The 24,446-nt window shown below is 42.9% G+C and overlaps 1 protein-coding gene across 5 annotated transcripts; it reads left to right on the forward strand.

Annotated features, from left to right (window-relative positions):
* The first annotated feature begins 2,540 nt into the window (after window positions 1-2,540).
* On the forward strand, window positions 2,541-9,984 carry LOC125900944 (uncharacterized). Of its 5 annotated transcripts, none has more exons than XM_049596261.1 (2): window positions 2,541-2,613; window positions 5,098-8,784. In XM_049596261.1, the coding sequence occupies exon 2, from the start codon at window positions 5,345-5,347 to the stop codon at window positions 7,391-7,393; it is 2,049 nt and encodes a 682-aa protein (XP_049452218.1). In that variant the 5' UTR covers window positions 2,541-2,613; window positions 5,098-5,344; the 3' UTR covers window positions 7,394-8,784. The 5 variants fall into 5 exon arrangements, 3 of the variants coding, with proteins under 3 accessions (XP_049452218.1, XP_049452217.1, XP_049452219.1); XR_007450905.1 differs by adding an exon at window positions 9,964-9,984 and having other exon boundaries at window positions 2,546-8,688; XR_007450906.1 differs by having other exon boundaries at window positions 2,546-5,212; window positions 8,570-8,784.
* Window positions 9,985-24,446: the final 14,462 nt, after the last annotated feature.

Below are 24,446 nucleotides of genomic sequence, written 5' to 3' on the forward strand. Positions count from 1 at the left end.
AACAATGTTAAGTAAATCTTCATCTAAAACGCTATAAACAGTTTTAACAAAGGATGTGGGGGTGGGATCTAAAAAGCAGGTTTCAGCTTTTATTTGAGACATAACTTTGCTCAGCATCGCAGCATCAACCAGGACAAACTTCAAACTTCTCTAGTGTTTCTTCACATACGAACAAAGGTTCTGGAGTAATAAAATTCATAGGCTGACAATTAGGTATATTTGATCTATCTATCCATGGTGGTGTCTTGGTTAGTACTTGGTTTCAATTTTAATGGGGCTACTCTGTCAAGGGTTGACTTTAATTCCACTGTTAAAACTATACAATAAAATCACAAGAGTAGGATAAAATGTCTGCAGGTGTGTTACGTAAAAGATGAATAAAATTTGCAGCCACTTCAGTAGTAAGATAGCGTTTCCTCACAGTTCACTCTGAACATCCTGTTGTATAAAACCATTTATACTAAAAAACACACAGAAGTGATCAGAGATGCCTACATGCACAACTGAGGAAATATTAGCAGTCAGGCCATAAGTTATTACTAAATCTAAAGTGTGGCCTCTGTTGCGAGTAGGCAGTATAACATGTTGGATAAAATTTATACAGTTAAGCAGGTTTAAAAATCCTAATGCAAAAGAGTCTGAGGATGGTTGCTGTACCCCCACTATTCCTATCTTCCCTGTAAGAGTTGGTAAAAATTGTAGTTTGGTGGTGAGGCTTCACTGAGGGTTGCTGGTCCATCTGTATTAAGCCATGTCTCAGTTAAAACATGCAATCAATATTGTTACCTAAAATCAAGTCATTAATAATAAGAGTCCTGTTTAAAAGAGATCTGATGTTAAAAAGTGCCATATTCAAAGTCACTGGTAAAATTCTCTTCTGAGGTGCAGGTGTATATAAAAGTCTGAGGTTATTAAAATTCACACAGTTGGTCTGTTTGCTGTTATGCCTGGAGGTGACCGTGACAGGAATTGTGTATATGGCAGGGCTTTTTGTGGGAGTGTTTTTTGACAGTCAGTGGGTTTGCGATGTTTTACAGGAGAGCAAGGTCAGTTCAGTGTTTGTAGATAAGAGCCGTAAGCCTTCTTGAGAGGGGTGGAGGTGATCTGATTTAAAAAGGTGAGGTCTGTTAAAAAACGCAGTAAAATTGTCCGCAAAGGGGATGTCTCTGTTCCTGCAGTAACCCTTCAGCCAGATGTGTAATTGGTGTATGCCGCTGAATTTAACATCACCAAAACGTAGGGGAGGGACGGGTCCAGAAATGATTACCTGCTTCCTAGTGTCCAGCAGACTGTCCACGAGGAGCCTGAAGTCCTCTTTGAGCAACTTGGACTGTTGGCTTTCTATGTCATTTATCCCCGCCTCGACAACAACTGCAGAGGTGGTGTTGTGCTGTTGCAGCTGCAAAGCGGTTGGTATAAAATCTTTAACCCGGCCCCTGGACAGCAGACAGTCTGGCCACTGCGTACTGTCACGTGTCGCACTATTGATGTGCCAACCACAAGCACAGAGGGTGGCTGCCGTGCGGTGGAATCGTTGGCAACCTGAGATACGGGAGTGAAACAACACCAGAATACAGAAGAGATGCACAAGGATCAAAAGGACAGGTTCCACTGAAAACTTTTACTGTAGTTTTATACAGCCGAACAAAAAAAAAAGCAGGACCGATTTGTGACACACGATCAGTATAGCTTACTCGTTAGACATATACACCTCCACGCGCAGACGGGCAAGCAGTTGTGAAGCACCTACACCATCTAAGGGTTAACCCCCCCAATGCAGCAAAAAGACTGTGGTTGACCTACAGACATGATAGTGTAACTAAATTATCCTGAAAGATACATTATGTTTCAATTACAGATACCCTTATGTCACACATAACAATGAGTTTTATAAACATAACAGATAACAGTACCTCACTGACAAATTCACGACCTTGGCCTGTGATAATCCGGTCGACCAGCCCAAAGCTGAGCAAGATGTTTGAAATTTTCCTGGCCACCTCTGCGGCTGTTTTGGTGTGGAGGGATTTGGCCACAACCCACTTGGAGAACAGATCTGTGGCCGTAAGTAACATGCAGATTATTGTAAAAAAGTTACGTCTTTGACTGTCGCTTTGAATTTCATTTTAGATGATACCGATTTTAGACAATTACCGTTTGCCCCTTGCAGTGGTAGGAAGAGGACCAATCAGATCCATTCCAGGGACACTCCATGCCTCCTGGACAACGATTGCGTGTAGCTCAATTGCAGCTGTCTTCACTGTTTCATGATGCTGATGTGGCGCTATTAAGTCATCTATATGTTATGAAACAACAATTTCATGAATGGAGAATAAGTTAAGAGTTGTGATCTAGTTCATATGTGTTTATGGGAATAAGAGTGTTCATTATTGTTAAAATTTAGGTTACAGAGTTATTCACTACCATTATTGTTACGCTAGTAAATCACCAGCAGGTGGCAGTGTCACTACGCGAGCAGAGTGTAAACACAGGGAGTTACCAGGAAGTCTCGCAGTAACAAGTGGCATAATGGGAATCTCTGTGTACAAGATACAAGCAGAAAACGCTGTGTAGCGACTGTGAACCTAAAACTATACTTTTTGCATGTTGCAGGTAAGGTGGTGACGTTATTGAGGGATCCAGGGCTAAGATAATGTTTACACTGTACGTCAGGGGCACTGTATTACGGTCCGTGAATGTTCTTAGCGACTGTATTTCACTGTGTAATGCTAGCCAGTTAGCAGCTAATGTACGGAGGGCGCCTGCTTTGGTAGTAGGGACACACGGGGCAGTAGACTTCACAATGAACCCTCATCACTCGTATCTTTTAAGACTGGGTACAGTAACATTGTGTGAAATTGTTATATTAGTATTTATGTTTATGTTAATGTTTTGTCGTACAGTTTATTAAGAAATGTAGTGTTATACTGAATGCAGATTATTGGTATAGAAATGAATGAGACATATTACCCTCATGAGATAGGGTGTAAATCTTTTATTTTATGTATTTGGTATCTTGTTATTGGTTATTTGTTATTATGCTGATCTGTTCTGTACGACATCTATTGCACATCTGTCCGTCCTGGAAGAGGGATCCCTCCTCAGTTGCTCTTCCTGAGGTTTCTACCATTTTTTTCCCCGTTAAAGGGTTTTTTTGGGGAGTTTTTCCTTATCCGCTGCGAGGGTCATAAGGACAGAGGGATGTCGTATGCTGTAAAGCCCTGTGAGGCAAATTGTGATTTGTGATATTGGGCTTTATAAATAAAACTGAATTGAATTGAATTATTGTGAACAAGGGGCATAATGGGAATCTCTGTGCACAAGATACAAGCAGAAAACGCTGTGTAGCGACTGTGAACCTAAAACTATACTTTTTGCATGTTGCAGAAACACATTAAATGTGTAGCACCAGATTGAGCCTGCGTGACATCATTTCAATTCTTAGACGATAGACACTATTGTATACTGTGCTTTTGGAGTATTATGTTTTAGCACATGGGTCACTTCAATATTTGACTGATTGTTCAAATCAGCGGTGGCCTCACTATACATCATCCCTTACTTATTTCAATTTAGAGTCAATGAACAGTGACACATTTCCTACAGATGCACTAATAACTCAGTCAAGAGCTCTCATCCATTTGGTAACATCCTTGCGCACAGTTTTCCAGTGGTTCGATGCCCACACCTTGTTGAGTGTTATTTTTTCTGCCTGAGTGACCCCCGTTGTCATGGCATTCCCTCAACACCTCACACACCTGTTTTTGGTCCATCACCACCAGTCGGGTTTGGTCATTCCATCTGTAAAACAGCTGCTCATCTATTGCAGCAGGGCATTGAATCATTTTGTATTTTATTGTCCCTTAAGCTTATATCATGAGTTGCATCAGATATTATTTGACAGGTGTAAAAACTCTGATTTGATGTGCTTAAGAAACTCAAATGGATTTGCACTTGCTGAATATTTGGAGAAAGCTTGGGATTAATTTAACAAACAAAAACAGCATATGTGATTATATTTTGATTTCTGGTGTAAATTGTGTAGCCTCCGATTAAAGGTGCAGTAAGTAAGTGCATTTAGCAAAAAAAGAAATATATTTTACTCCCCTATTTTTATTTTTTATATTTTAAAAAGTGTTAAAATATATCACTTACTAGTGCATTAAGTGAAGTGAATGTAATACTGTACACTGATGTTTGTGGTGTCTGCCATAAAAATAAAAATTCATTCATTCATGAACCACACCTCACACAGTCACGTTAGCCTTCCAGAAAGCTAAATTTGGAAGCTAATTTAATATTCTTTATCCATATACACCTCACACAGTCACGTTAGCTTTCCAGAAAGCTAAACTTGGAAGCTAATTTAATATTCTTTACCCATATACACCTCACACAGCAATGTTAGCTTTCCAGAAAGCTAAATTTGGAAGCTAATTTAATATTCTTTACCCATATACACCTCACACAGCCACGTTAGCTTTCTAGAAAGCTAAATTTGGAAGCTAATTTAATATTCTTTACCCATATGTTACGTGCCGTAGAGTTTGTGGTGTGTGTGTGGGTGTCTTTCTGTTTGTTTGTTACAGGTGTGTGTTGCAGGTGTGTTCCCTGAACGGCCTCGCAGCTGGTGCCAATCAGGTGAAGGATAAAGGAGAGTGGACCAAGGCCGCCGGCAGTCAGTATGGACCGCTAGTGCTTCTGGGAACCGTCTCGCCACCACGTGTTTTAGTGTACCTCCTCGCATTTCGTTAGTGTAATACCAGTGTGTAGTGATATACCGTGTAGTGTCTAAAATCCGGTGTTTTCTGAGTTTTTGTTTAGTTAATAAAACATTTCTCTTTTCTCTTCGGTATGTATTGTTTATTTAATAATTACGGTTACTCCTGAAACCTCCTAGACAAGTTGGAACGTAACAATTGGGGGCTCGTCCGGGATCTTGCAGTTTTTTTACCATTCGTGTTTATGTCCGTGACCGTGAGTGTATATTGTGTAACGTGGAACGGCTTTCTCAGCTTAGACAGGGAGTGCCCAGCTGAGCCGGAGCGGCTTTTCCTTCGGGCATTCATTTATTATTTTTCCTTTTTTATTTTCGAGGTCAATCCTGGGCGGAGGCAGTGTTCTCCAAAGGGGGCTGGCGTTTCAAGGCTTTGGCCGTTGATGTGTGCCTGTAAGTCGCCTCGAGCCCGGCACGGCTTCAGAAGATAAATTGGTAAGTGAAAGTAGGCAGGTGCTGGGAAAGTTTGTTTTCATGTTGCATATGCTCTGTGGTATTTGTGTCGGCGGACACTGAGCGAGGGCAATTTGATGTTGAACACTGTGGTGGCGTTACTTTGTGGTGAGCATGGCGTTAGTGTTGGATGATTTTGTGGCTAATCCCGAACTAAGCAGTCTCGAGAAGTGTAAGAAGGCTGTTTTGTTTGCTATCGCTAACCACTACAGTATTCATGTGGCTCGTTCTCTCCGTAAAGACGATTTGAGAGCAGCTGTGATACGTGGTTTGTGTGACCGGGGTATATTGGTGTTGTCTGTGGATCGTACCTCGGCTGTGGAGGTCAATGCTGCAGCAGGGACACCCGATGGTGATGACCGCTCTGATGTGCTCTCTGGAGCCGGTTCTCCTGTACACGATGAGGCAGAGGCGACCGCTTGTGTTGATGTGACTCCTCCGGTGCAGGTGGCAAAGCTTGAGGAAAAGCATCCTTGCACGCTACCTCGTTTTGATCCCGTCTCTCCAGAATCTTCAGGTTCTAAGCTAGATGCGCGGTTAAAGTTGCGGTTGGCTCGGCTCCAGATGGAACAGGAAGAGAGAAGGGAAGAGAGGGAGTTTCAGCTTAGAAGGGAGCTGGAGCTCAGGAAAATGGATATAGAGAGAGAGGCTCTTAAAGTGCGCCAGTTAGAGCTCCAGAAGACCCCAGTGAGTCTCGCGTCCAGTGCGCAAAATGTTCCTGTCTTGCCAGCAGCATTTGATGTAAGTAAGCACATTTCTCTGGTTCCAGTTTTCTGTGAATCGGAGGTTGAGGCTTATTTTGGAGCTTTTGAAAGGATTGCCGGTGCCTTGAATTGGCCCGTGAATGTGTGGGCAATCTTGCTACAATGTAAACTGGTCGGAAAAGCTCAAGAAGCGCGTTCAGCTCTTTCCGTGGAGGATGGTCTCGATTACAAGAAGGTTAAAGGCGCTATTCTTCGGGCTTATGAGTTAGTGCCTGAGGCATATAGACAGCGTTTTCGCAGCCTTTGTAAAATGCCTGACCAGTCATACATTGATTTCGCAAGAGAAAAGGAAACTCTCTTTGATCGGTGGTGTACAGCTAGTAAAGCTGATAAGTTGGTGTCTGTGCGTGAGCTGATGTTGCTGGAGAAGTTTAAAAACTGCCTCCCTGAGCGCACAGCTGTTTATTTAAATGAGCAAAAGGTTTCCACTCTGCAACAAGCTGCAAAACTTGCGGATGAGTTTACACTTACGCATAAAACTGTGTTTGTGAAGAGAGACTCCTTTCAAAATAAATCCACCTCCAAGCCTGACATCCAGGTGCGTAGTATCAACTCTGTAGGCCCTAAGCCTGATAGACCATGCTATTACTGCCTTAAGTCTGGCCACCTTATTGCAGACTGTGAAGCATGGAAGCAAAGACAGAAGATGGCTTCAAAACAGCCAAAGGGGGTTGGGTTAATAAATACCTCGCCCAGGGCATCCATTGAGTCCCTAGCTCCTGAAATACCTGATTGTTTTAAACCTTTTACTTGTGATGGATTTGTGTCTGTTTCAGGAAATGCTGAGGACCAGCGCCCGATTAAGATCTTGCGAGATACAGCGTGTTCACAATCACTAATCCTCTCCAGTGTGCTACCTTTGAATACCAGGTCTGAGGAAAGTGCTGTGGTAAGGGGTATCGAGATGGGGTTTGTACCTGCACCTCTATATTATGTTCATGTGACGTCAGAGATAGCTACTGGGTTCTTTAAGGTGGGTGTCCGTGCAGAGTTTCCTGTTAATGGTATTGACTTCATCATGGGAAACGACATTGCAGGGGGTAAGGTTTATCCTGTCCCTAAGATGGTGGATGTGCCTATTCGGGAGTCTCATGATGATGTAGCCATCGGGCACCCTGATGTGTTTGTGGCTAGTGTGCTAACTAGAGCTCAGGCTCATAAAAATGTACAGGAGGTTAATCTTGCTGACTCAATACTGGGTTCTGCTCTCTCTAAAGAAGAGTCGCCCTCCAGTGGTGGTGCCGTAAGCAGCAGGATCACGGAGCCTGAAAAGGAGACGGTGTCTATGACCGATTCACCGGTGCCGTTGACGCGTGAGGCCCTCATCAAAGCTCAGGGAAGTGACCCATCGCTTGCTAAGTGCTGGGCTGCTGTTGTTGATAAATCTAAGTGTAGCTAAAAGCAGCCCTTTTTCGTGGAGGAGGATGTGTTGATGCGCAGGTGGGTCGCACCTACACACAGCCAGCGAGACAGGCGACGAGTCAGGGGTGGTGTATGAGGTAGTGCTCCCTGGTAACTATCGTCAACAGGTGTTAGTGCTAGGTCATGAACATGTGTGGTCGGGTCATTTGGGCGTTACCAAATCCTATAACCGTGTACTTAAGCACTTTTTCTGGCCAGGAATGAGGTCGGAAGTTGCACATTTCTGCAGAACCTGCCCAACGTGCCAAATTGTGGGTAAACCAAATCAGCCCATCCCTCTTGCTCCTCTGCAGCCCATCCCAGCCATAGGGGAACCCTTTGAACATGTGCTGGTTGACTGCGTTGGGCCTCTCCCTAGAACAAAGTTAGGAAATCAATTTTTACTCACTCTGATGTGTATTAACACCCGTTTTCCTGAAGCTATTCCCCTCCGTAAAATCACTGCGGCATCAGTCACGAAGGCTTTAACCAAGTTCTTCACCACATTTGGCCTCCCAAAAATTGTACAGACTGATCAGGGCACCAATTTTCTGTCTAAGGTTTTCAAGCAAATGCTTAGTTCATTGGGTGTCTCCCATTCTGTGGCCAGCGCCTATCATCCAGAGTCCCAGGGTGCTCTCGAACGCTGGCACCAAACCCTTAAGTCTATGCTAAAAAAGTTTTGCCATGAGACAGGGAAAGACTGGGATGAGGGAGTACCATTTGTTCTTTTTGCCATTCGGGATGCAAAGCAGGAATCCCTGGGGTTTAGCCCAGCAGAGTTAGTGTTTGGACATAATGTGCGTGGTCCACTCAAAGTACTACAGGAGCAGTTAGTGTGCAGCTCCCCGCCTAAGACTAATGTGACAGATTTTGTCTTTCGGTGTAGAGAGCGGCTGCAGTGAGCTGTCAAGTTGGCTAAAGAAGCACTGTCCGTCTCTCAAATGAATATGAAAAAGAGGTTTGATAAAAAAGCAGTTAAGCGACAGTTCCAGCCTGGTGATACAGTGTTGATGTTGCTGCCCACACCTGGTGCTGCGCTCACTGCACGGTTCTCAGGTCCATATGTGGTGGACAGGAGAGTCTCTGAAACAGACTACGTCATTCGTACACCTGAGCGAAGAAGGAAAACCTGTGTGTGTCATGTTAACATGTTAAAATCTTATCATTCCAGAGGTACTGCTGGGAGAGAGCCGCAGCCCTCAGAGGTCAAGGTGGTAGGGGTTTCTTCCTTGGTGGAGATGCAGCCGGAGGAGACAGACTTGGTGATGCCCTGTGACAGTCATCGGTGTGGTAGGCTGAGGAATTCAGAGTTTCTGTCCACAATCAATGATCATCTGTTGTATTTGTCAGTTCCCCAGAGGCAAGATATAATTAACTTGCTTAGCACATACGTCTGTGTTGGAGCATGATGTTGATGTGGGCAATGCTACCCCAATAAAGCAGCATGCATACCGCTGTTCACCCGCTAAAAGAGAGGCGATGAGAGCAGAGGTAGCCTACTTGGTTGAGAACAATTTCGCGAAGCCCAGCTGTAGTCCTTGGAGTTCACCCTGTGTAATGGTCCCCAAGTCTGATGATACCCCCAGGTTCTGTTCTGACTTCCGTAAAGTTAATGCAGTCACGAAGACAGATTCCTTTCCTTTACCCCGGATGGATGACTGCATAGACAGGGTTGGTCCCACAACCTGCATCTCTAAATTAGACTTGCTCAAAGGATATTGGCAGCTTCCTTTGACACCCCGTGCGTCCGACATCTCCGTATTTGTGACCCCCGATGCATTTATGCAATACACAGTGATGCCTTTTGGCCTGAAAAATGCGCCTGCCACTTTCCAGCGCCTCATGCAACAGGTGTTAGGAGATGTGCCTAACTGTAGTGTTTATCTTGATGATGTGGTGGTGTACTCCAGTGATTGGGGAAGCCACCTGTCTGGTTTGACAGCGGTGTTTCAGCGCCTGGCCGATGCATCTCTTACTCTTAACCTAGCCAAGTGTGAGTTTGGTAAGGCCATGGTTACTTACCTGGGGAAGCAGGTGGGTCATGGGCAGGTCCGGCCTGTTGAGGCCAAAGTCCATGCTGTTCTGTCCTTTCCAGTCCCCACCACTTGGCGTGAGCTCAGACGTTTTCTCGGCATGGCAGGCTACTATTGTTGTTTTTGCAAAAACTTCTCTACTGTTGTGTCTCCCCTTACCAGGTTGTGTAGCCCGGCAGTTCCGTTTGTATGGAGTGATGAGTGTGACCAGGCCTTAAATGCTGCCAAATCCATCCTCTGTAGTGCCCCGGTGCTTGTGGCTCCAGACTTCTCTTGTCCTTTTAGCCTTGAGGTGGATGCCAGTGCAACTGGGGCCGGTGCAGTGTTGCTACAGGCTAGTGGTGATGATGTGAATCACCCGGTGTGCTACTTCTCAGCAAAGTTTAAGCGTCACCAGTTGAACTATTCCACCATTGAGAAGGAGACACTAGCGATGCTCCTGGCCTTACAACACTTTGAGGTGTACGTTGAGTCAAGCTCCTTCCCTGTTACTGTGTACACTGACCATAATCCGCTTGTTTTCCTGAACCAGATGTACAACAGTAACCAGCGCCTGATGCGCTGGGCCCTCCTGGCCCAGAGGTACAATCTGGTTATCCGCCACAAAAGAGGCGCAGACAACGTGATGGCAGATACTCTGTCCCGTGGGTGAGATCACTCCATACACTTTATTCCATTATGTATATTGTATGTACATTAACTGTGAATGGGCGGGACGCCGGCCAAATCTGGCAGCCCGGACACATTCGGTACCTACACCGGCGTATAGTTATGGGACACCGATCAGCAGAGCCACATGAGCAAGCCACAGCCAGCAACTTAATCGACCACACGAGACAATTTGCAACTTACCTCAGTGAAGTCAATCGCCAGGATTGCTGTACATGCTAACTCGCCAGCGTGTACAGCTCCCAGAGCCAGCAGCACAGAAGGAAAGTGGAAACTTCCCTTTGAGCCACCGGCAACGAGAGTACAGAAACTCAAACCGGGACAGGATCAAATCCAGAGGACACCAAGTCAGATCGATAGTGTTACCCAACAACAAACAACCAGGGATTCCCAAACAGGAAGGGAACAGGTAGCAAACACAACCACAGCACAAGCAGCGTGAACAAGCAGCACCTGCAGCCAATTTGTCATTTATTTTTTGTTGTTCCATTGCACATGTCTGTGAAGTTGTTGGTTGCATGTGAGGCCTCTCAGAGCAGGGACCTGTTCACACTGTCAGATATGGGTCACTTCAAACATGAATGTGAGCAGTCCAGGCAGAAAGATGTGATCTGGGGAAAAACTGGAATTGAGCAACCCTGTAATGTGAATGCAACCAAAGAAAACAATTATTCTCTAACTTTAACCACATAATTTTTGTAACAAAGGTTCCCTAACCTTAACCAAGAGATCATTTTAACCCAACACTATTTAAACCAAGTGGTTTTTGTTTTAACCTAACCACACTGTAACCAAAGCATTATTGAAACATTGCCTAAAACTGATTTTTCAAAGGTGATTTCTAAGGGTTTTCGATGACAGACAAAAGATGTTGTCTTGCTGATAGGGGTGTCAGATAGGGTACTTTATCAATCCTCATAGATCAGGGGTGTCAAACACAGATCCCTTGGGCCAGAACTGGCCCTCCTAAGAGTCCTATCCGGCCCACTGGATGACTTTACACACCTAATATCGATGCACTTGTGAAGGCTAAGAGGGGTCAGGTTTCAGGAGCAAGTTAAACAGTGAGTAGCCTACTTTATGTAAAATGCTGCTTCAGAGGCTTTTCCACCCTGTACAGAATACAGTTCTCTGAGGGGAAAAAAAAACAAGGAATACTTGTGTTCAAGTTTAAAGATACTGAACATTGTGCAAAATATTATCAACCAGCATCTTCAGTACAAAAGAATCTCAGGAGCAAAAATGTTCGAGAAAATGCACATGTAATGACAGTGAGTACTAGACTGACTGAATGTGGAAAAACTGAGACATATGGTTGAAACTGCACTTATAATCAGAGCATACTTGTACATCTTTACACTAAAAGAAAGGTAAAAAATGTGGGGATGTTATTATGTATAGGTTATTAAGCAATGGTTTTACTGGCCCAGCCCACTTGAGATTAAATTGGGCTGTATAGCCCCGCTTCCACCGAGCAGTCCGGTACAGTTCAGTTCAGTTCGATAAGTTGTGGATGGCACCAATGGAACCGCTCCTCACTGTCCCCATTGTTGGTCACTCCTCTGTTGGGGTACCTAGGACACAGATCTGGTGCTAACAGATGGAGCTGTGAACACTGCAGTCTGTTGATTGGTCAACAGACTGCTGTGAACACTGCAGTCTGTTGATTGGTCAATAGGGGATGGTCACTCTTGCTCAGGGCTGAATTGAGGCTGGTTTTGTAACTACTGTTTAAATTGTAGCAAGTTTTACATACATAAGTAAACTATAACCATAAAATCAAAGGCTGTTTTGCTGCCTCTCACAGCAGCTGTAGTCTGAGAAACAAAAAAATAATTCACAGGCCTGACTGCTGGCAACTTCTAAGTTTGAACGTTTACTTGTAATGTTACTCAATTTATGAGTTGATGATGTGAATCCATCAACACACAATATGACAACTGTGACCATTCCATTAGTTCTTTTTGTCTCTCTTGGATGATATATCAATCAGTCAGTCAATCAATTTTATTTATAAAGCCCAATATCACAAATCACAATTTGCCTCACAGGGCTTTACAGCATACAACATCCCTCTGTCCTTATGACCCTCACAGCGGATAAGGAAAAACTCCCCAAAAAAACCCCTTTAACGGGGAAAAAAAACCGGTAGAAACCTCAGGAAGAGCAACTGAGGAGGGATCCCTCTTCCAGGACGGACAGACGTGCAATAGATATTGATTTTAATAATGAGTGGATCTTCAAGCCTAAAATATCAGATTTGACCAGATCATGTGAGCTGCGTATATTCTAATCCTCACTTGGAAAAAAAAAAGTGTTGCAGAGCATTGCTCCTGTGGGCTATAGTGACACTCCAACCTTGAGCTTGCCTGTGAAGGACTCAGTGCACAAATCCATTATTATTAAATATCCCATTTGAAGAAACTCTCCCTGTAGTCAGTTCTATTTTGATATGAAAATGTCTGTGTGCAACCTTGTTCTGGGGACAATAAATGAGGTGCAGACTTCCCTCTTTGTTATCGGTGTAAATACAGCAAGTGCTGGACAGAGCAGTGAGTGAAAACAACCCCACCCACATTTAAGAGTACTGCTCGTGGTAGAAATGCGAAACGGATCAAGGGTCTGGGTATGTGTCTGAAGGGTTATATTTGGTTCCAAAGGTACCATACCAAAAGTATTTGATAGAATCAGGACCCAAGTGGCCCATGAACCAAAATTAGTTTGACACTGGTGTCATAGATTATGACGTCACTTTCCGTATAAGCAGCTGTGACGTGTTTGTCTCAGGGTCAGTGTGGATGAACACATTTGATAAAGTTGAAACCTTTCTGTTTCATGAGACAGATGAGTGGTTAGTGACAAAAAGGTGTCCTGTGTGAACTGCCCTTTAGTTATATTAATCATAGACATCATGTTTCAACAAATGTACAGTGGATCCTGGATTAATACTCAATTAGTTTGGCCTGTTGTTTGAAAGACAGACTTTCCAGTGAAACTGGTGAAAATCATAATGCAACACTGGTATGTTCTAACGGAAATAATGTAATCTTACAGGATGCACCCAAAAATGAAAATCCAGCCATTATCTACTCACCCATATGCCGGTGGAGGCTCAGGTGAAGTTGTAGAGTCCTCACAACACTTCCAGAGATCCAAGGGGAGAGGAGGTAGCAACACAACTCCACCTAATGGAGGTTTATGGCGCCCCAGATTCAAACGTCCAAAAACACATAATTGAAACCACAAAATATCTCCATACTGCTCGTCCGTAGTGATCCAAGTGTCCTGAAGCCCCGACATAAAAAGCTGTTTGGAAAAACATCATTTGAACTCTGTTTTTAGCCTCATTGTAGCCTCTCCCCTTGGATCTCCGCATGTGTTGTGAGGACTCTAAAACTTCACCTGAGCCTCCATCGGCATATGGATGAGTAGATAATGGCTGAATTTTCATTTTTGGGTGCACTATCCGTTTAATGAGACATGTACATGTAATTTATGCTGGTTTTACACACATTTATAAAAGTACAAACACAGGCTAGTAAATCAAGCTTCAGAACAAAGCAGAGGGAGTCAACAAAAAGAGATTGTTAAACTGATCATGAAGCCAGTATTAAATACATTTCCATAGAGTGCCGCTGTGTGATAATTTAATTCCACTCCACGTCCATTGGTTGTGATTTGCAGCGCTCCATACTGTCAATGTGTGCCGATGGTGTGTGTCAGAAAGTCCTGAGATTTAATAAACAACTCATTGGGTTTCATTCCCCTGTCTGGGATCATGCTGATGAGAACTCTCCAGGACAACATTAAACCTCCCCCATCAATTTCATCTCCCCCAGCCTATTCACATGACGGGAGTGATGAGAGATGATCACAGCATCAGCTCTGCAGTCACGGACAACTCCACACTGCCTTCCGAGCTCAGGGATTACTGTGGCTGCATTACAAATTACTGAGTAGCCAATGATTCATTGTGCTCCAACAAGAACACAATGGTGAAAAAAAACAGTCCTCAACAAGTAGAAACATACTGTTTATGCCAGAATAAACATATTGTGAGGGCTCAGTGGAAAACCAGATTTGAACCCAGATGCATGAATCAGGTTTAGGTAAAAGCTCACATGTACTTGTAGTCAAAAACAGGCAAAAGTCCAAACCAGGCAAACTGATTGAGACAGGCAAACTTGTGCAAAAAGGGGACACAAGTCTAAAGCTCAGTAAGGCAGAATCATACTTTAGAGTACTATGACTTTTCAACCCTCTCTCCTAAAATTTATTATTTTTGAATGGTACTAATCTGCAACAGCAAATATATTCTGTAATATTATGCTATGTATTATTATTATTATTATTGTTATTATACTATGTATAAGTTATTTTATACAACAGTTACTTTCAACCAAGCAATTTGATTGGACAAGAGGCATGTCATGAGTTCTGATATATAGTATACCAGCACTAGGACTTTACTCACCGTTAATTATGTTAACCGTTAATTAGCCGACAGGTCTTTGTAATAAACTTTGCACCGCAAAATGAAACATATTACCACAAATAACATTTGAGTCAAATGTTATTTGAAGGTTTTGGCATGGCCCTCACAGTCCCCCGACCTAAACATCATGCAAAGGAAAAAGTTTGTTATCTAGTTTGATATGTAGGTCTCATGTTCATTAGTTGCAAAAGGATAATGTTCAGTTCACCATTTAACCAAAACATGAGCATGTTCAGTGAATCAGTCTTTTAGCACCTTCATGTACAACACTAGATTTCAGATTTCAGCACTGGATGATCAGTGTTGTGTGTAGTTTCTTCCCAAGATGGTAGACGCTGGCGCATTCTAGCTGCCCCTCCGTCTCTGATCTGAAAAGTTTTGCCATTTTGCCGTTTAATCTTCACTTTTGATTTTACGGCCTGGCCGGTTAACTGTCCTGTGATTCCATGGCAACACGCTACCTGTCATCCTCCTATCCAGACAAACACTTTTACTGGACTTGTATCTCAAGATCAGCTGAAAGTTTTACCTCCCACGGAGCTCCCACGTGGGAGCTATTCACAGCGTGGCTTTGTCATCCTGCTACTGCAGCGGTCACTTCTCCAGCTTCTGCCTGACTGCATTGCTAGCCAGCACAAGCCGTCCTGCTTGTCCCGTCAGGATCTTTTTGTCCCCCCTCCTCTGCTCTCCTCTGCTAGTCACTATGACACCGGGCAGGCCAACACTCTCTGAGCAGGATCACAAGGCTAACACACTGGTAGCCTGTTGGGGCTACTTCTTCTCCTCTCCAGTCTGTTAGTGTGCTGCCACTGCTATGCTGTGGATTACCCTGTGGATGGTCTTGGGGTGCACATCACTTCTTTCCTGGACACCTGGCCCTCGGCTGCAAATTAACGCTAGCCTTGTGATAGCGTTACCCGACTGGACAATGCTGCTGCTGTACTCCGCCACAGAACTCCAACTCAACAACCATCAGCGAACGGACTGCATGGACTTTCTTATATAAGCTGGAATACAATGCAAAAAACGTCCTCCACACAGGGGCTTTGGCAGTGTGTTATAACCTCACGTCCCCGAACTCCATTCCATCTCTGTGATCTGTGACAACACGTGAATCTGTCCAATCTCCATCCACTTCCTCAGTCCTCACAACCTATCATAAAGCAATGTCACCTGAAAGAGGCCTTACTTAACACCTGCTCACTTAAAGGAACTCTTACCTTTCTTGCATTTCACACAGCACTGAGAAGAAATTTGAACATCCACAACTCCCGCTTCCCTCAAAAGTCCCATCCCCCTCCTCCTGCAACTCCATCTCCCTCCAAAGGCCTACTCCCCCCTCCTCCATTATTTGTCATTTTTATGCGCAGCACAAAAACAAAATGACATTTCGCATACCCCAATCAAAAAGAAACAAAGCATTTAAAAACAATTTGTGTAACATACAAGAAAGAACATATAGTGCAATAATAAGATGAAAAGGGTCGACATTTCACAGTGAAAAACTCCACATCCTGAGAGCAGAACTGGGAGATCCTCTTCACATCACAGCACCATGCATTGTTTGTGTATTGCCGGAGCTTACCAGATGGTGCAGCCTCCCTGTCTGCTCTGTGTAGTGTTAGCCCTGTTAGCTCAACACCAGAGGCTGATATGTTACCATTCATCTCAGTGAACACAAGGACGCAGCAGTCCCTCACTCCTCGGTGAGTGGATCTCCATAGTCGGATGTAATCCATTTTCGGGTCGAGCGAGCAGACGTTCGCCAGAAGAATGCTGGGAACAGCTGGTTTGATGGGGTTAGCGCTTAGCCTAGAGCCAATCCCTCTGCGCTTCCCCCGCTCCCGCATCTTGTCACAACGCTGCCGGCGTCTCCCCGTCATCTCAGGGCTAGCTCGATGTAGCAGGCCAAGCTTGCTACACATCCTGAGCTCCATTAGTTGTAGCGTTAGATCTCAGCAGCGGTTTCTAATGTCTGTTAGAAACTTGCGACTGTATTGCACTGAAGAATTTACTTCTCGCTGAAACGTGTTTACTTCGCCGGTGTACTCAGAGGCTGCTGCAAGCATTGGTCGCGCTGCCATGTTGATTCAAACTTAGAGACAAACTTAAAATACCTGTCCAGCAGAAACTCTGTGACCATCTCGTCCCTTTTTTATATCCACAAGCATCCCTGTTACTAGCCTGTTGTCTCATAGACACAGGTGTGGGGAGGGTGGGATGTTTCACGAGCGGTTATGTCAGTCGGAGGCCTCCACGTGGGGAAGACAAACAGGACAGGAGAAAACTCCAACCAGTTGTCTGAATGTAATGATTGGTCGGAGTTTTCTTAGAACCATATGAGAATGGTATAATTATGAGTTTTCATCTCTGGTGGAATTCACTTACATTTTAGTGTGCCATCAGCTTATTAATAGCATTTTAACCTAAACAAAGAAAAGTGTAAAATTTCCAGAAAGGTAAGTGTCGCTTTAACAATAAAAGCCTCATTCTGAATGAATTCATCACTGATAACAACCTGGATTTCCTCTGTCTCACTGAAACCTGGCAAAACCCCTAGACTATTTCTCAATCAGACCACTCCCATAGGACACTCATGCATTGATCAACCTTGTCTTGAGGGGCGGGGTGGTGGTGTTGCCCCTGTTTATAAAGAGGACATTAAAATCCCACCATCCCCATTCCTGCCGCTAATTCATTTGAACACATCGCCTATAAACTCTCTGATCCTCCTCATTTAGTCACAGCCACTGGTCTTACAATACATCACTTCTCACCTCTCCACCAATCCTCAACCTCCATATCTCTGACCACTTGGCAATCACCTTGGACATTAACATTCCTATCCCTAACCCCAAAGAAAAATGCAAAATATCTTTTAGACATGTGAATTCCATCTCCTCCTCATCTTTCTCAGTCTCTCTTGCCAGTGCAATGTATGTTTTTGTTCAAACTTGTTTTTTTTTTTGTTTTTGTTTGTTGTTTTTGGCAAGGGAGCATGGTTAAAGTGGCCCTCCAAGGTGTCCATAGTCAGGAATAAATGGAGTCCGCAGCACAACTTTCTGATGGGCTGGCCTCCTTAATTCCTGAACGTTAGCTTTCTGGCTCATAGCCAAGCCAAAGGGTTCTATGAGTTGAGTGGACAAGAAATATCTAATACCTATCTAGAAATATCTCCTTTTGCCAAGTCGTATCTGAGGTTTTTTACGATTTACTAGAGTAGTGAAATACTTTTCCAGTGCATAAGATCATAATAGGATGGTAATGATTGTTCCAGGCATTAGTCAAACCCATAGGTGTAAACAGGGAAACCGAGGTACGGCTTGTGATTGCAAAACACATCAAATTATAAATGAATGGGCTTTTTTTCTGTGGCAAATGACCATGGTATACATGACCCTTGGAGGTGTCCATAATCAGGAATTAATGCACTCTGTGGAGGCAACCCTCTGAGGGGCTGTCCTCCCCTTAGTCCATTAATTTCTGATAACAGGCACCTCGTCGGGCATTATCCCTTACTTAAATGCTCAATGACAATATATTATTACTGGAATCCTTCCAGCTGAGCCCATTCTTGAAGGAATTAAGAGCCCTTTTTAGACAGTTGTACAGTGTCTCTCTTAAGTCTGCAAAATTATATCAAGGTTTACTCTAGAACATAGTGGTAATATGAACTGCATTAATGGTAACAGCTTCTCTGCATGTTTGTAACCCACATGAATGCATGAACAATTAATAATTACACACTGTCCCAACAACTCATTACTCCTTTGTGTAGTCCATATCACTGAATGTTAGACAATGTAACTTTTCTAATGGTTACAAGCCAGCATATGTAAGTGTTTTACTACATCTCCAAGGTTGGATGACCGCAGCATGATTTCATCTTCACTGATTGGTATGTTAAGAGATGCATCACGTTTAGTTGCTGGCTAATGTCAGTGCCGTCTGTAAAGCAGAGTACTGCCAAGAGAAGAAGAGAAGAGCAGCTCTGACTGTAATTTAAACAAGACTAAGTGTCTACATTTTAAGGTTTAGTGGTCCCAGGAGGCTGCAGTGCTCATTAAACCCCAGAGAGCATACAACATACTGATGACTTTGGCCTGACAGAGCCTTCACTGTGGGGCAGAAACTGTGATATTTGTACCAACAGTGATGGTGAAAGAAAGGTCATGACATCATTGAAAATTAATATAGTTCATACTGTGGGTGGCATTCAGCAAAGCTGGATGCAATTTGACTATTTGATTGAGACATTTGGTGTGCAAAAGTTGAGGTACTGATCTGAGGGTGGCGCTACCTGTGTCCATTAGATTTTGATATTGCATCTGTACCAACAAACATTTACGTTCACTTGTCAATAAAGCGCAAGTAATGCTTGAACACATATGCATGGCATGTGTTTGGTTGTCACACATGAAATGTTTTCTTGTAATGTTTGCAATATCTCATATGAGAGTCTGCCTGTTGTTCCTAGAGCTCCCAGAACCACAACATGTTGCAGAGTCACCAAAAGGACATGACCAATAAGAAGGCTAGAGTGAATATCTGCAGCATGCTGGGAATTGATGTGTGAAAAGTATCGACATGCTTTGGCACTGTGGATAAGAGGCTATTGCGTTTGGGGGTCTTCTGTGGCTATGACTAAACTAGATTTTTATTGTGGTTGAAATCTTTTCACAGCTGCTGCCTGAGGACAGCCTATATGACTGTAATGATGTAAATATTGAAATGAAGCTCCCGGCAGTGAACCATTTTACAGGCTGGAAGCACGGTAAAGCACCCTGCTGGGGCAGAGTAAGAGGCTGATCCAGGGGGCAGACCTGGGTCACATCACCTGCTACAAGTAGATTTCTATTTTGACCAAACTAATGCTTACTGGGATCTGAGAAAAATTCCTATCTACTACTACTGTAGTTTGAGACTACATCCTTATTTCCCCCTTAAATCTACATTCTGTTCTATTTAGCAACAAGGTATTCTTTGTATATGACAATCAAACAACCCAGCTATGTTCCTTGCAAGATTGTCTTAGATCCATTCTCATAGTATACTAAACAAAACACTTTTGTTTTTGTCCTCATTTTTCAAAAGTTTAAGATCTAAGACTTTTTTTATGAACTCAATAGATATATTTCTTTCAAATTTTGTTTACATATTTGTTAAAATCTGTTTGAGGGAGCACTTCTTCTTTTCATAAATTAGTCCATCCACCTGACAGGTGTGGCATATCAAGATGCTGCTTAAACAGCATCATGACTACACAGGTGTGCCTCAGGATGGTCACAATAAAAGGACACTCTAAAACGTGCAGTTTGGTCAAATAAGACAATGCTACAGCTGTCACAAGTTTTGAAGGAGTGTGCCATTGGCATTTTGACTGCAGGAATGACAACCAGAGCTGTTGCCCATGAACTAAAAGTTAATTCCACTAACATAAGACATCTCAAATGTCGTTAACCTGGAATTTGGCGTTATCCAACCAGCCTCACAATGGCAGACCACGTATAACCACACCAGCTCAGGACCTCCACATTCAGCTCAGCCACCCGAACAGCTGATGGAACAACAGCCAAAGCATTGCTGCCCAAACCATCAGAAACTGCCTCTGCATGCTCATCACCCTCACCACGGTCTTTACATGACAACAGTTTGTTTTTTGCCATTTCTTTCTCTGGCAAAAAGCCCTAAAGGCCAGGGCCGTACGCAGGATTTTTGAAATACTGAGGTCATTTAGTCATGGTGCACGAGGGGGCGTCAGGAATTTTTGTCAATTATATATCAAAAGCCTTCAATCTGGTGTACTTTGACAGCCAAATTAAGAGGCTACATCTATAAAGAACTACACACATCATATTAGATTAATCCCATCTTGTCATGTTTCTCTTCCCACTTCATACTATAGCGTAATTGCCTTTCACCAAACTTTGTTTGTGGGTATTTCTGATTATGTTTGAACCACTTATTCTTTAGCAGGAAATACTTCTCTTCATCTGTCAGTTGTCAGTTATATTAATTTTTATATCAATGAAAAAACAAATCTGTGTTACTAAATTCTTACATTTTTACATATATCTCACCATAGCAAGTTGGAAGTTGACATATTCTGCCATATCTGAAGAGGGGAGACTCTCTGGACTCTGGCAATTTAAGAACCATGATGCTGGGACATTCTGTCACTTCACAGTTGTCCAAAACATGTGGTCTGTGCCAGGCGGACATGATTGCCAGTATTTTTTCATTATTGCAAGAAATTCCATTGACTCATTCACAAGTCAAAAATGTGTTTCATTTGAAATAAACATGCAATATTTACATCTAAGATCATAGAAAAATAGTCAACCAAGTGCAATGATCTCCTCCAAGATAATATTTGCCACTTTGCAGTATGTAGTAGACATGATCTTGACTTACTTCTCTGTGCTGCTCTTTGGCCTGACCTGAACGTTTTTTGTTGTTGTTTTTCAGTTTCAGTTATGTATTGGGGGGACATTTTGGGCATTGGGGGGGGGGCACATGTTCCCCTCAATGTATATGGTGACTACGGCCCTGTCATGCATGCATAATTAGGCTACAGTTGTCTGGGTGCGCAAAGGTGAAGTGGCTGGTCTTGTCATACAAAGTTTGATGGAGTGTCAACTGGACAATATGGAGATATTTGCATCTTGAAAGCTGGACTACAAATGTGGATAGACAGGGAGAAACACACACAAGCCTAAGACGTGGTAAGATACGATATTCCTCACTATATGAAGTGACTGATAACAAGATCTGTATAATGGATTGTAAAGAAATTCATCAGGTTTTTATTTTGTAGACAATTGGTCTGGATTTACAGCATGATGGGACGACAGCACAATGATGTGTGTGGTATCCTCGGAAAGCTCTGGTCCTGCACTTTCATATGATATATGTGGCATTTCTGTGCGACCCTGCATTCGTGAGTAATCCATCTAAGAATAATGTGTGTGCAAAGCTGTATGAAAGCTGCGTCGATCAAACAAGAGTACCAGAATTTTCTTTTTTAAATAATTGTTATTATAGAGAAGAGAGAGTCACTCAGTCACCTTCCATCGGTCCTCCCATGTACTTTCACCACACAAATGAAATGGTTTATTTTTATTTTCACTTTATTCATTCATTTAGGTCGGGAAAAAATACCGAGGTCATGACCTCGGTGTCCTCAATGGTAGTTACGGCCTTGCTAAAGGCAAACATCCAACAGTGCATCAAACTCACCCTATCTGTTTATGCAAATGCCATTTACAACCACCAGTGTTGAGGATAACACGTTACAAATGTACAAAAGTAATGCATTACAGTAATATATTACATTTTAGCAATAACAAAGTAATACAATGCGCCACCAACAGAATTTTGTGTAATATTATTACATTTTAATGTCACGTAACGCATTATGACCTGAAATTATCTGTATATTGGTGGCATTTTTCATTCATCTTCACTGATCCACACTGCTCCATTTCTACCAGTGCGTAACCAGAAAAGAAACTTCCCCCGAAAGTTGTTGGGTATTGTCATGTCATAGCAGACAACATCATAGAAGGGTGCCGATGATCAGCACATCTGGGTCATGCCGTACTGTGTGTTATAATGTTCAGTGTGTTTCCATCAATAAAACAACAACAAAGTGGTAACCACTGCATGTGAGTGCATGAATGGGTCAGACCTGCACTGGATTTGAAATTAACTGTAATAACCTGGAGCTTCTGTGCTTTGATTACCTGCTGTGAAACAACATGACCCTCATCCATTTAAAATGAACATTAGTTCTTCTGAGCTCATTTTCGTCAAAGTAATGCAAAAGTAGTGTAATAAGTATTGTATTACTTTACACAGAGAGTAATATTGTAAAGTAGTATTACTTAGTAGTATTAAAGTATTACTTTCAAATGAAGGTAACTATGATATGTAATATTTCGAGAGTAACTGGCCCAACACCGATGACTCCTGATGACATGACATATTTATTTATTGCATCTGCTTGTTATGTGTAGGACTACAGATGGAAATGACCCTTTTGCTAAATCTAGTGCAAACATGTTTTCATTTCTTGTAATTAATGTCACACACCCTGTCCTTTTATAAATCAAATAAACTAATTTAAATCAGTGTCTTGAAAGATTGTCCCATTTCATTGAGGAAGATTTCAACCACAAGCCCTTGTAACTGTTCCAAGAGCAGGTTCACTAAACAAAGAGAAGATCAGCAGGGAGAATTGAACAGGTCAACATGGGGCTGCTATTGACTGAGCTAGACGTTTACCTTGGCTAGAAACCATAAAGCAGTCTTTAGTGCTGTTTGTGTATTTGTGTAAGGCCATTTGCCTTCTCTGATTATCTCCCAGCATTCTGCATAATACTGCCTGTGGAACTGCGGTCAGGAACAACAGCATTATCCAGACCAAGCTCTGCAGCTACTCTGGATAATCAAATCACATTTAGATGAACACAGACCTAATGTGCTTTTTGAAACAGGAGGATTAAAAAAAAATGTATTAAACAAATCAATCTTATCTTCTTGCATTACCTGCGTAGGTCACTGAGCTGGAGCCAGCAGAGGGCCAGAGAAATTCACATCTGACACTGTAGACCATCTGGTAATTGAAATACTAAATTCCCTTTTTTGAGTCAGTAAATTTTCATTCATTCAAATTATTATACTGTCAATTCATCCTGGTCGTTCAGTGCTATATCCCAACACATTCTCATCACAAGTCGTCATATATCACTGCTTTGTCAGTGGACTTTCACATCCAAATATTATGCCCTAGGTATCCTCCTGCATCTGCTGTTGATGTTTCAACACGGTGCAGCTAACACCAGGATGCCAGCAAAAACATATGTGTAGGTTTAAGCAACTGAAGCACATGGTTAGGTTTAGAAAAAACATAATGGTTTGGCTCTACATCCATATGGGAAGCAAACACCAGCTTCCAGGGTGAAGGTCTGGGGCTGTTGGATCCATTCACCACCCCTCCCACCAGTCCTATTGTGACTTTCCAGCTCCTTATAATATGTTGTTACCAGAAGTGTTTCAAACTGAAGCATCCAGTGGCATATCATACAGCTGTGAAAGGTGGCTTTCGGCATCGATTTCTGATGCTGAAATAACTGACAAAGGGGCAGTATTTGACAACTTCAGAATGAGAACAGGCTATCCACCTTATTTTCAAACACGGAAGTAAATAGTGATCAATTTACGTTTTTTTGTGCGTGACTTCCGGTCAGCCGCTTTCCCTCATGCTTTCCCTTACCGGAGCTAACGGTGCAAGCTATTTTTTTTTCAATTTTCAGTTGTTTATGTTAGTCAATCAGTTAGTTAGTTAGTCTGTGTATTTTATATAGATAACTGTGCCCACGTTTCCGTTATAACGGAAATTTATTCCCTCTAAACGCGAATAAATTGTACATCAATCATAAACTATGAACCAAAAAAGCACAATCTATCCCGAGTGAGACAAACTGCTTGATTCCCGTCTCCAGTGTAACAGCAGAGAACCTGCAGAACCGAATCAGCGAAAAAACACACCGGGCTACACAGCCTCTCTACCTGAGCAGCTGAAGCTGCGGCTCGCACCCTCGACACACAGACACACAGACGGTGCTTCTGCATGCCAGCCAAACGTGTGCGCAACTGTGAGAAATAAATATGTGAGGAGTACACTGTTTTTCTATCTTTTTTTCCCTTTTCTTTCTTTCTTTCTATCAGCGACATACACTCCCAACACAGGACGGGTTGTTTTAATTGACTGAGTTGATCATTAAGCCATAGTGATGCGCGGATCGGCTCTGACAGTACCTGAATCAGCATGTACGCATCAACCATCC

The sequence above is a fragment of the Epinephelus fuscoguttatus genome, linkage group LG14 (genome assembly GCF_011397635.1).
Source record: "Epinephelus fuscoguttatus linkage group LG14, E.fuscoguttatus.final_Chr_v1".
Taxonomy (NCBI): Eukaryota; Metazoa; Chordata; class Actinopteri; order Perciformes; family Serranidae; genus Epinephelus; species Epinephelus fuscoguttatus.

Bases quoted from the DNA above. Each gene is read 5' to 3' on its own strand.
- LOC125900944 (XM_049596261.1), top strand. From the start codon at position 5,345: ATGGCGTTAGTGTTGGATGATTTTGTGGCTAATCCCGAACTAAGCAGT.